The sequence below is a fragment of the Lytechinus variegatus genome, chromosome 10 (assembly GCF_018143015.1).
Source record: "Lytechinus variegatus isolate NC3 chromosome 10, Lvar_3.0, whole genome shotgun sequence".
Lineage (NCBI taxonomy): Eukaryota > Metazoa > Echinodermata > Echinoidea > Temnopleuroida > Toxopneustidae > Lytechinus > Lytechinus variegatus.
Window position 1 is genome coordinate 34,741,441 of NC_054749.1, and position 12,680 is coordinate 34,754,120.

The window sequence follows — 12,680 nt, forward strand, 5'->3', positions numbered from 1 at the left end:
CTTCTTAATTTTATATTTAAACATGGCAGAACTTGAACTCTTTAAATATGTTCATTTTCTGGTGGGGTTCTCAAACTTTTGAGCACCCCTGTACATGTAAAGATGATGTGATATCATGTTAAATTGCAGAACTCTGACCCCAGTTTCACAAAACATCTTTCGTCATCAAAACATTTGGTTTGTCTAAGCATTCAAATACCTTGATTTATTGATGAATTTGAAAAAGAATGTCTTTTTAAAGGTCTGAATACATTAATACATCAATGTCTAATTGCTAATGTTATTGGAAGCTATCCAAAATTAAATCTATTAGTTGGAAAAGTGAGTTTTCATGTACATTATATCTTCTGTTAGTAGTACTTTTAAAAAAATATTGAAGTAAACTGGATATCTGATGCAATTTCTTTTATCAAAATTGCAAATTTGGTTTACTGATTGTAAGCATTAAATGAGTAGGATTTAAATTGAAAGAAATTGTAGGAAATTGTATTGGTGTATCTATAGCAATGATTAACTTGGGCAGCTAATTGCCGAGACAGAAAATACTTTCAAAATAGAATTTAATTCTTGATGGAACATTTGTTTTCAATATTTGGTGCAAGGCATTATTATTTAAAGTAACTGCTACAATTTGAATTCAGCTATTAATACATGCATGCCATGGTATGAATGAGCATGGAGTCTTTGGCACTGCCATTTGGATAATCAATTTATTCTAAATTAATATTAATGAATGCTTCATCTCCATCATTGTCGTCCATCTCAATGATAAACCAGAAAAGATAAACATCTGATATTGTGTCTATCAGGTCAAATTATAAAAAAATAATTTGATATTCAATATCACATTAAAAATGATATCATCATATATTGTTTATTTGATTTTGTCAATTTATTCATGATTACCATTTCTTGATAAAGAGTATGCAGTGGCATTTTTTTTTGGGGGGGGGGAGGCATGATAAGATTACCTATTGGAAACCCTTTATTCTCCTTTGAATGAAATGGGTAATTATCTCTTTATTTGATATTTCACTTTTCTCTTTCCTTTTTGAAATGTGATGTTTGAGATCTGAATTTGATGATAGTGATAATTATGATGATGATGATGATGGTGGTGATGATGGTGATGATGGTGATGAAGATGATGGTGGTGATGATGATGATGGTGGTGGTGATGATGATGGTGGTGGTGATGATGATGGTGGTGGTGATGATGATGGTGGTGGTGGTGATGATGGTGATGATGGTGATGTTGATGGTAATGATGATGGTGGTGGTGATGATGATGGTGATGATGGTGATGTTGATGGTAATGATGATGGTGATGATAGTGATGATGATAGTGATGATGGTGATGATGATGGTGATGACAATCATGATGGTAATGGTGATGATGATGAAGGTTATGATGATGGAGAAGAAAAGGTTGAATTTGATATGAATTTGATGAATATAAATTGACGGTAACAATGACAACGACGGTGATGATTCATGATGAAGAAGTTGATGAAGTGAAATAAGTTGTTTATGATTAAGGTGACGAAGAATGTATGAGAATAAGAATGATAACAGTATTAGGCAAATGATCAAATGACACTGAAGATAATTATAATGATTAAGACGATGGAGGTGGTGATGATAGTTAATGTTATCAAGGTAATAAAAATGGTGATGGTGGTAGTGATGCAGAAACAATGCCATCTGAAAATGACATTTTTTATTCAAGTTTAAAGCCTGTCTCTACTGGAGTGTATCACAAGTTTTGTAACTGTGATTCTCCCCCCCCCCTCCACTCTCTGTGAAATTATTGTGAAATTTGACATCTGGGGAGATCTAGTGCGCTTTCTCGGCAATGTTTCATTTCATTTGAAAAGGTAATTGGTACATTTATATTGAATATTTAGTAATATCACATATCTTCCAAAAAGTTTATATTGTAAAATTATGAGCCCATTCCCTATAATTAAGAGAAAATATTTTAGTAAAAACAGGAAGAAAAAAATCGCAGTTATATTCATTTTGGTAGGGATCCCGACACTTTAGGGAATATTTTTGTTCTTTATTTCATACTTCCTTCTTTCTATTAGCTTAATGAGTAATGATGATGATGTGAAAATAATAACATTGATGATGTTGATTTAACTGATGATAGGGACGGTGGTAGTGATATCGATGATAGTTAAAATTTTAGTTGAAGGTCAAGTCCACCTCAGAAAAATATTGATTTGAATCAATAAAGAAAAATCAGACAAGCACATGCTGAAAATTTCATCAAAATCGAGTGTAAAATAAGAAAGTTTGAGATTTCAAAGTTTCGCTTATTTTTAACAAAATAGTTATATGAACGAGCCGGTTACATCCGAATGAAGAGAGTCGATGATGTCACTATTTTTTTAAATTATTGTTTGAATTATACAATATTTCAATTTTTATGAATTTGATGATTAGGACCTTGCCTGAAGCACAAAATGTTAAAATAATGGAATTCCATGTGTTAAGGGAGGAATGAAACTGCATTTCACATGATAATGACGAAAAAGAAAAATATTTCATATTTCATATAATAAAATACAAAAGAAATAGTGAGTAAGTGATGTCACCTGAGGCCCGTTGCAGAAAGATTTGCAATCAATTGCAAACTCTAAAAATCATGCGCAACTTGATATTCAACCAATCACTTGCGATTGATTTTTTGACTTGCGTTTAAACGCAACTCTTTCTGCAACGGGCCCCTGTTCTCTCATTTACATACCGACCGAGATTTGCATATAACTGTTTTATGAAATGAAGCGAAACTTTAAAATTTTCATAACTTTCTTATTTTACATCCGATTTTGATGACATTTTCAGTGTTATGCTTGTTGATTTTTTCTCTTTTTATTCAAATCAAGTTTTTGTCCTTCAAATACACACATAATTGCGTTGTATCCTTCTGGGCCGGCGTCATTGTGTTTTTGTTGGAGGGGGGGGGGGTACCGCCTTCCAGCATTCTTCCCATATTTTTCTTTTCATATGATTTACCATTTCTCCTCCACTTTCTCCTTCAAATCCTTTTTCTTACCTCTTTCTTTCACTTTCTTCCGCATTCTTCTTCTTTCTCTACTTCCTTCTCCTAACCACCCTCTCCTCCCCCTTCGTTTCCTCATTTAAGTTGCCCACATCCTCTGTATTCTACCACTTTTTATCATATCCATTTACAAGAAAAAACAAACATCATCATATGTTAGATCCATCATGGTCTGTTCAAGTACTTGGCAAGTTGACAAGCCATGCCACACCTAATATCGTCATAGCCTCGTAGTTTCAAGTATCACTCTTGAGAAACTCGATGATCGTCTTGTTTTCAAGTTGGTGATCATCGTACTATCGATAAAGAAAAGTAATCCATGATGTTGTTTCATCTTATGGTCAACATGTGTATCAATGACACGGTGCTATATCATGTCAACGTACCGATACAGCAATTGAAGCAGGGAAGACCTAACATATAGCTAGATTTGATACTAGCATTGTAATTTGTCTGCACTATCGTATAGGAAAATAGCGATTCAGGCTATACTAAATATTGATACTCATTCAATAATGTTACTCAACTAGCGGCCTCGATGACATATTTATCAAGAGTGATCTCTATCACTCCGGTTGACATATGATCTGAATTTCAATTGTGGTCATTTCATGGTATAAGTTTATGTAACGAACGAATCATTCGACGTCGTCATAATAATGGAATCCATTTCGACAACGGAATCGTCGACGTGCGGCGTAGATCTATCCGTTTCCGACTGCCAGGTCATCGCAACGTTCGACACCGTCCTCTCTCCCATTCTTCTCGGCCTCATCGTCGTCGGCGTCCTAGCCAACTCTCTGATGCTCTACGTGATCATCGCCCACCGGGATATGCATACTTTCCCGAACCTGTTCGTAGCAAACCTCTGTATGACACACTTTCTCTATCTCACCATCTTGGCAATCACCGATGTCGTATATTATCTTAAGTTAGCGATGGGGGTTCAAACGGCCAGTCTCATATCATCATCAGCTTACCTATATATTTCTTTGGTAAGTTTTATGATGACATTATTTTCACTCCCCTAGGATGATAAAGGGAACGAGCTTTTTCCTTGATGAATTTGTTTAAAGATCTTCTTTTTGAAACAAATTATATAGTAATATGAATTGTCATAATGAGACTGCATGGGGCACCCCACACCCAGTTGCACCTCATTACACTTCGTCACAGCCTTTTATCACCAAAATTTACATACTCTTTGTTTAAGTAATTAACAGAGGGGTGTAAGATGTAATTGTAGCCGGTGGTAGTGGTGGTGGGGCGGGGGGGGGGGGGGCTGTCACTCTTCACATCCTCGTCTGAGGAAAAGCGTCGAAAAGGGTCCCTTGCTTCAGGTTTCCAAACGTTCTAGACGTCTTTTTTGAAAATGGTTGGCAATCACCACTTTATGCAATTTTGGTGACATAGGCCTTTGGAACAAGATCGCTTGTGTGAAAACAGAAAAATCAAAGAAACAGATCAACGAAAGTTTGAGAAAAATCGGACAAATAATGAGAAAGTTATGAGCATTTGAATATTGCGATCACTAATGCTATGGAGATAGCGAATTGGCAATGCGACAAAGATGTGTGATGTCACTTGTGAACAACTCTCCCCATAGGCGGCGGAAGCGGGGGGGACGTGTCCCCCCCTAAATTTTAGTAAATTTTAGGTGGGGGGGACGGTCCCCCCCTAAATTTTGTTTTGATAACCTTTTTTTTTTTTTTTTTTTTTTTGCTTGTCAATTTTTTTTCCTGCGTCCCCCCCTAAATTCACGTGGACCCCCTTGACACGTGTGTTGTCCCCCCCTAAAATTTAGGTTGATGACCTTTATTTATTTTTTTTTTTTTGCTTCTCAAAAATTTTTGGGTCGCTTGTCCTATTTTTTACATGTGTCCATCCAAAAATTTCAGGTGGACACCCCCTAAATTTATTGGCTTCCGCCGCCAATGACTCTCCCCATTACTTTAGTATATATTTCACTAGAATTGCCTCTTTTATCACATCTATCCATAAGTCATTGTTCTGTCAACATGAGGGCATGTAATACATATTTTTTAAGAATACATCATGGATAAAGAGTTTGTATCATCATAACAAACAGCAAAAAGAGACATTTTGAGGGTATTTTATAGTCCACCAAAGAAAAGTTGTTCATCAGTGACATCACACATCCTTGTCGCATTGCCAAAGTGAGGATCACCATAGCATTAGTGATTGCAATATTCAAATGCTCATAACTTTCTCATTATTTGTCCGATTTTTCTCAAACTTTCTTTTTTCTTATTCTTTGATTTTTCTGTTTCTACACAAGCCTATTTGTTTCAAAGGTTTCATTCCCCTTTAAACATTTAATGGGAATATTGTTAACAAATCATCAGGATTTTTAGTGACTATCTAGTAAGCTTGGATTGTGTATCGATATGCTGTATAGGGATACTTTGGTAGAATATTAAATAAGGGATATCACCGTTTATGGCCATTTAGGGCATATGTATTTTCATATTCGCTACAGGATCTGTGGCCCGTTGCAGAAAGAGTTGCAATCAATCGCAACTCTAAAAAATCATGCGCAACTTGATTTTCAACCAATCAACAGCACACGATTGGGAATGACCCTGTATTACATCCCGTACATTCTTTATAACAATAGGTTCCTCCTTACCATCGATATAAATCAAATAATACATATAAATATTGTTGTGTAGATATTGAATTATATTTCATTTTAATGCAGAGACGTTGATCCATGAGGGGAGGGGGGGGGGGGGATCGCCTAGCTCCAATGAAAATATCGAGGCGGTGGGTCACATTGCTTTGCCTCCCACATAATTTGACAACCTGAATAGCTCGTGATTGAATTCAAATATGTTTTAAAGAGCATTAGAAATCCCTATAAAACCATTGCACTCGACATGAAGATAATATTGAAAATACCAATCTATCCCATTTAAAAAAAAATGTTTTTCCACTTTTTCCCCGAATCCAAAACAAAGATTGACGCCCCTATTTGAATAAATGCTAAAAAGTGTTGTTTTTTAAATTTTCAATATATTCATTTCAATTACATACATGCAAAAGTTGGTAAAAGAGGAACGGCCTGGGAATTCAATGTTTCAACAAAGACTTTTTCTTGCACCCCCATCTCATAACACAGGTGATCACGAACAATACTTGTGCAATGCTTACAGCCTTGTCGATAGAGAGATACATTAAGATTATTGTCGACCCAAAGAAATCCGCCAAGTTCCAGAGAACGAGGGTTGCTGTTATATCGTGCATCGCCGTCTGGATAGGTAACTAAGAATTCGATAATTTCAAACAATTTCATTAGATCAATTCTGTGTTTCTTGGCATTGAAACGGTGTGTTAATAAGAACCAGCAGTGACCGATTCATGCCGGGCCAGGGACTTTTTTTTTGGGGGGGGGGCCGAATCGGTCAACATCATTTTGGTGTAGCTTTTTAATGACAATTATCGAAACTTTGAACTTGAGAACATCTTGGTAATTTGTATTTCACTTGAGTGGAGGTGATAATTTGCAAATTAGCGGTAGTACATTTCATAAAGCAGAATTATTTATCTGCCAGATTAATGACTCATCGAAATTAGAGTGAAAATGCAAATGATATGTAACTTCCAGGAGGAAATATATTGTTTTGATTGTATGCAAAATGTTGGCTATTGGCCCAGCTGATATGACATACTTATACAACTCTTTCAGCTTATAGATTCAAATACAAATATAATTCATTTTCTTATAAAATAGTTTCGCTGATCATCTGCGCCCCCGTCTTCTACGGCAACTACTCCGACGCAGCGAGCGCGTACTCTGATCCGCAGTACCGCGTCGCTGTCATCATCTCATTCGTCTGCTCCTACATCGCCCCTCTCCTCATCATCACCGTCATCTACTTCCTAATCAGGCACAAACTCCGTAAACGCAGATTCGAGTCCATGAAGATCAAGGCCGGTGGTGCATCGTCGATGGATTCGACCACGACCTCGAAGGCCGAGGATGATCACAAGCATGAGTTGAAGATCTTGAAGACAATTGTCTTCATCGTCATCATCTTCACATTCAACTTCGGATGTCTTTACATTACGAGTATTGTTCTCATGGTTCTACCTCTTGACAAGGTTGGTTTGAACGTGATTGAAACTGTTACTGAAACCAGGGGGATGTTTCATCAATATTTTCGTCCGACAAGTTGTCAGATCCGACAACTTTCCTCGATTCTGATTGGTTGAGAAGCACTGTTACTATAGTAACTGTCGGATAAAACAGGACTTGTCGGATAAAACGTCTGACAATTCCTTTCATGAAATGCTCCCCAGGGTGGCACCGGGATATTAGGAAGGGGGATGTAATAGTGACGTCATGCTTTTGTCAAAATGGAAAAAAATAGACATAGTAGGTCTGTAAAGTTTTAATGATCCAGACCTCTCTTTGTAATATTCCTCCCTTCCATCTCTCCCTCTTTCCCCATTCTTCCCCGTTTTGAGAAATCATTCTTGTCCATCGGTGGCACCGCCCCCTAAGTGACACTTGTACAGTTTATAAATACGGGTTTCGTCAACAGTATCTTGATACGGGGCGAGATGAATGGAAGGCGAGTTTCATAGGAAAGATGTAGGATTATTTGATCGTATACATTGGTGCTATAAAGTTACTGAACCCCAACCAGAAAATAAACTCCTTCATGCTGAGTGTTGAATGTTGACATCAACACTACTATGTCTTGCGAGCCCAGAGAAATAAGCTTTATTGAATGTAGCATTTTATCACCCGATTTCACAATTAGATATTGAAAAGATGGCACAACCGGAACTCCTTAAAATATGTTAATTTTCTGGTGATGTTTACTAACTTTTTAACACCATTGTAACAATCTTCTTCCTGTTAATAAAAAATAAATACAAATGAAAATAATAAAAAACCTTCATATTTCATATAATAAAATACAAAAGAAATAGTGAGTGATGTCATCAGTTCCTCATTTGCATACCGACTGAGATGTGCATATAACTGTTTTGTGAAATGAAGCGAAACTTTAAAATGTCATAACTTTCTTATTTTACATCCGATTTTGATGAAATTTTCAGTGTTATGCTTGTTGAAATTTTCTCTTTTTATTCAAATCAAGTTTTTGTTGGGGTGGACTTTTCCTTTAATGATTGCATTTCGTGGGTGTGGCAAAGTAGGTTCTGCACAGGAATGGGCCTCTACGAAATTCAAGTCATGTGGTTCATGCAATTATGGAGCGCATCTTAAGTAATTTGTGATGGGTACCACCCCACCTCTTTTTAAAAAATAGCTCGCTCTCCATTCCCTTCATAGGTGTATTAAGACTTTCGGCCCGTTATTAGCAGCCAGTCAAGATCATTTTCCATGATAGTTGCCGTAATCGTAAAGCCTTATGAAATGAGTACCAGACTACCATATGCATATTACGTGAATTACAAACTTAGCAACATCGCCATGATAACCCCAAAAGCGGTGTAAAAATTACTTACCAAATTCTGAAGATCATTAAACAAAAAATCAAATAACCATTCTGAGAGTCTTCTTGTTTAAGTTCTAAAAGAGTTTCTTTATATATAATCTGATAATTATGCTTTATAGCCGTGCAACGTCAAATTTTGAAAGGACAGAGTATGTCGCGTGTGTCATAAATTCCAGGGAAATATCAGAAGGCAAAATGAGCGAGCAAATTAAAAATAACCTTTTAACATGGAAATGTAATTTTCTTATAGTTTATTATATTCAGAAAGCAATGAACCAAAAGATCTACCCAATATAAAACACAATCATCAAAATGGCATTTTGTCATAGGATTTCTATTCGTCACTCATCTTCGTCAACCAGTTTCGTCACCCACCAACTAAACATTTGGCGAGAAAGATTTCCATAGTAATATTGCATTATCCATAATTTTAGTACCCTTAAAAAACTTAAAGCATTGAAACGTTAATTAGATGAATGGCTAAGGGATTTCGGCGATGGATTTGATTATATCGACAGAAAAAAAGCGGAGAAATGTCTTGACAGGGAATAGGGAAAAGGTTCCAATATACATGTATTTGAGCAAATCACATTTAACTCACTTCTAAAATGTAAAATGGCGTGTACCCCCCTGCTTACCTACGCTCCTGGGTTTACCCCACAATACAGCACTCCTTGAATAGTTCCGTTGCCAATTTTTTCAATATTCAATTATACATTTGTTATATATTTGTTTTTTCTTTCCCACTTTTCTTTCTTTTTAGTTTTTCAATATCAAATTTTCTTTGTATTGCAATATTTTTTTATGGACCCCATGGAAGAACAGAGTAATTTATGTCAATAACTCTGAAATAGGTAATCCTTTCGATAATTTTAGTTATCTTATCTATTCAACATAATTATTTGCAATTCATTTTGTTTATTTCTATTAATGCTATTTATGTTATGTATTTATGTTATATATATTTATGCATTGTGTTTTTTAATAATCGGAAAATAAATAAACAAACAAACAAGACAATAATGTTCTGTATCTCTCTCTCTCTCTCCCCCCTCTCGCTCCCTCTCTCCCCTCTCGCTCTCTCTCTTGACGAGATGAACTCAGTTAACTAATCATCTCATCATACATTTATCATTTTATTATTCTCAGCTAACAGAGGAGATCGCTTCCCAGGTGAGTGAGACGGTAGCCATCATGACAGCCAGCCTCCACCCGATCGTTTACGGGATGACACACCCGAGCTTCAACCCCCATGTCAAACGACTCATCCTCTGTCGCGAAGAATGGTGCCTACGCTGTCGAAGAGGCGAATGTGCCTGCAGTCGATGCTGTCGTAGTGGTCGGCCAACATCGCTCCGTAGCGTCATGAGGAAAGGAAGTGCGCTGGACGGTACCATCAATGCGAATGACGAGTTCGTGCTCGTCGAACGGTTCGAGGCTGAGCAATCACGTCAGCGGCAGGAAAATATATGACATATTTTTTTTTTAAAGCATTCTGACAAATGAAAAGACTTGATACTCTTGATATTCTCTCATGGTTTTGCCCGAGTTTAATACGAGGATGGTGTAGACTTTATAGTTAAAAAAAACGAGCTGCGGTGTTTAGGATGGGTCATTGTCTACGTTTTTAAAACCCCGACATCGCTATGTCCAAACTCTACTATTCTTAGCTTCTCTTTTTTGCGAATAATACAATGATATGGTCGTTATCGTTCTAATTAGCAGTTGAGGATGCAGGGCCCCGTCTTACAAAGAGTTGCGATTGATCCGATCAATCACAACTATGGACGGCCAGCAACGTCAACGTACATTATTTATGTTTGTTCAAAAATATTTTCTAACTATGATGTATGTTCATGCATTATTGTTTTCTTGAAAATTCACTGTGCTTCTCTTTGTTTACGAAGGGCATTGTGCAAATGACACCGATTGATTTCCATAGAGTTACGATTGTTTGAACCAATCGTAACCCTTAGAAGGGACCCGGTAGCCTGTGTGGAGTGTTTCAGGAAAGACGTGTGAAAGTTAGACAGTTACCATAGTGCTTATCGGCCAATCAAAATCAAGGAAAGTTACCAGACAACAATTGTTTGTTTGTTTGTATTTATTTCCATATAAAAAGATATATACATGATCTATTTGACATAACATACAGATGGAGGATGGCCCATTTCAGCGGTATCAATAAGATACCCCTGTTCTTCCATGGGGTCCTTAAAACATAAATACATGCTGAATGATGAATCGTTCCCCCATGTCAGAATTTGAGCAAATATGTCGATGGGGTAATATTGTTTGGAAGTAGAGTAGTTGAAAGTTCCTACAACTCCCGTAGGCCACTTTGGTTTACTCATCTCCCAAAGAAAATCTTAGAATAATCCAGTTGCGAGTTATTGGCTTAGTCTATTCCCTTTGATATCAAATATGCATTGTACATTTATAATCTTAATGACGATTAAAATGTTAACTTAAAACATGATTGTGCTTCCATCGGTTCAGTATATATCCACTCAAAAACGCATCCCCTCTCTCTCTCACTCCCCCTCAAATAGTTTCTCGATTAGGTTCTCACATGCCCTACTCCCCTTGCACCCCTCCTCTCTTTTTTTCTTCCTTCCATCCTGCCAATATGCTCTTAACCATGCACGTATTCAAGGGGGGGGGGGGTCTCGGGTCCCGAATGCCCTGGGTAGGCGAAGCGAATGGGGGGGGGCGCCAAAACGAGGAAGAAAAGAGAGGAAAAGAAAGGGGAGACAAAAAGGAGGGACAGAAGAGAAAGAAAGAAAGAAAGGAGGGAGGGAGGGAGGGAGGGAGGGAGGGAGGAAGGAAAGAAAGAAAGAAAGGGTAGACGCTGAATTGGTGTTCAGCCTAGTGGGGCACCGAATCGATGTATGACTAGGGGCGTCAAATAGGGGCCGCCGAATTGTTTTACCTCGGGGCGCCGAATTGATGTTCAACATAGGGGGTCCAAATTGATGTTCAACCTCGGGAGTGACGAATTTCTGTTCGACATAAGGGGGAGGCCGAATGATATTCGACATTGGGGAGGGGGGTCGCCAACTTGAATTTCAACATAGGAGGCTGCCGAATTTATATTCCACATAGAATGGCGCAAAGTTGATATTGAACTTGGGGGCGGGGACGAATTGATGATCTATTTTTGGGCGCCGAAAGGATGTTTGACACAGAGGGGACGTCAAATTGATGTTCGACATTGGGGATGACGCATGATGTTTGGCAAGGGGGCGCCAAATTGATGTTCGACATTGGGGATGACGCATGATGTTTGGCAAGGGGGCGCCAAATTGATGTTTACCTAGGGGCACCGAATTGATGTTCGACACATGGGCGCAGAATTGATGTTCGATATAGGGGGATGTCAATCTTATGTTTGACATAGAGGGCACCAAATTGATGTTCGACATCGGGGGTGCTGAATTCATGTTCGCCATAGGGGTGCAGAATGGATAATCGATCTAGCGGGGTAGGGGGCATCAAATTGATGTTCGATATAGGGGGCACTAAATTGATATTCAACCGGGGGAGAGGGGCGTTCCAAATCGATGTTCTACCTAGGGGGTTCCAAGTTGATGTTCAAAAGTGGCGCCGAATTCATGTTCGTCATAGGGGGTGCCGAATTATTGTTTGACCTAGGGGGTGGCGCCGATTTGATGTTCTACTTAGTGGCGCCAAATGGATGTTCGATCTAGGGGAGACGTCAAACTGATGTTTGAAATAGAGGGCACCAAATTGATGTTCGACATCGGGGGGGGGGGGGGGTGCTGAATGATGTCTGACATAGGGAGCGCCAAATTGATGCTTTACATAAGGGCACTGAATTGACATTCAACACATGGGTGCAGAATGGATATTCGATCTAGCGGGGAGGGGGAATCAAACTGATGTTCGATATAGGGGGCGCTAAATTGATATTCAACCGGAAGGGGGGGGGGTTACGAATCGATGTTCTCCTGAGGGGCGCTGAATGAATGTTCGCCACGACATGGGGGGAGTCAAATTGATGTTCGACATCGGGAGGGGGAGGGGTGCTGAATGATGTCTGACATAGGGGCACCGAATCGATGTTTTACCTAGGGGCACCGAATTGCTGTTCAGCA

General features: G+C 38.3%; 1 protein-coding gene across 1 annotated transcript; it reads left to right on the forward strand.

The window, feature by feature from the left end:
- The first annotated feature begins 3,236 nt into the window (after positions 1–3,236).
- LOC121423025 (G-protein coupled receptor 54-like) lies at positions 3,237–10,045 on the forward strand. The gene is made up of 4 exons (XM_041618295.1): positions 3,237–4,065; positions 6,213–6,351; positions 6,825–7,195; positions 9,712–10,045. The coding sequence occupies exons 1-4, from the start codon at positions 3,730–3,732 to the stop codon at positions 10,033–10,035; spliced, it is 1,170 nt and encodes a 389-aa protein (XP_041474229.1). The 5' UTR covers positions 3,237–3,729; the 3' UTR covers positions 10,036–10,045.
- The last annotated feature ends 2,635 nt before the right edge of the window (positions 10,046–12,680 follow it).

Excerpts from the sequence above, each read along its gene's own strand:
- LOC121423025 (XM_041618295.1), top strand. The coding sequence starts at position 3,730 with ATGGAATCCATTTCGACAACGGAATCGTCGACGTGCGGCGTAGATCTA. Across the intron at positions 4,066-6,212 it reads CTTACCTATATATTTCTTTG|GTGATCACGAACAATACTTG; the intron begins GTAAGTTTTATG and ends CTCATAACACAG. Across the intron at positions 7,196-9,711 it reads TGGTTCTACCTCTTGACAAG|CTAACAGAGGAGATCGCTTC; the intron begins GTTGGTTTGAAC and ends TATTATTCTCAG.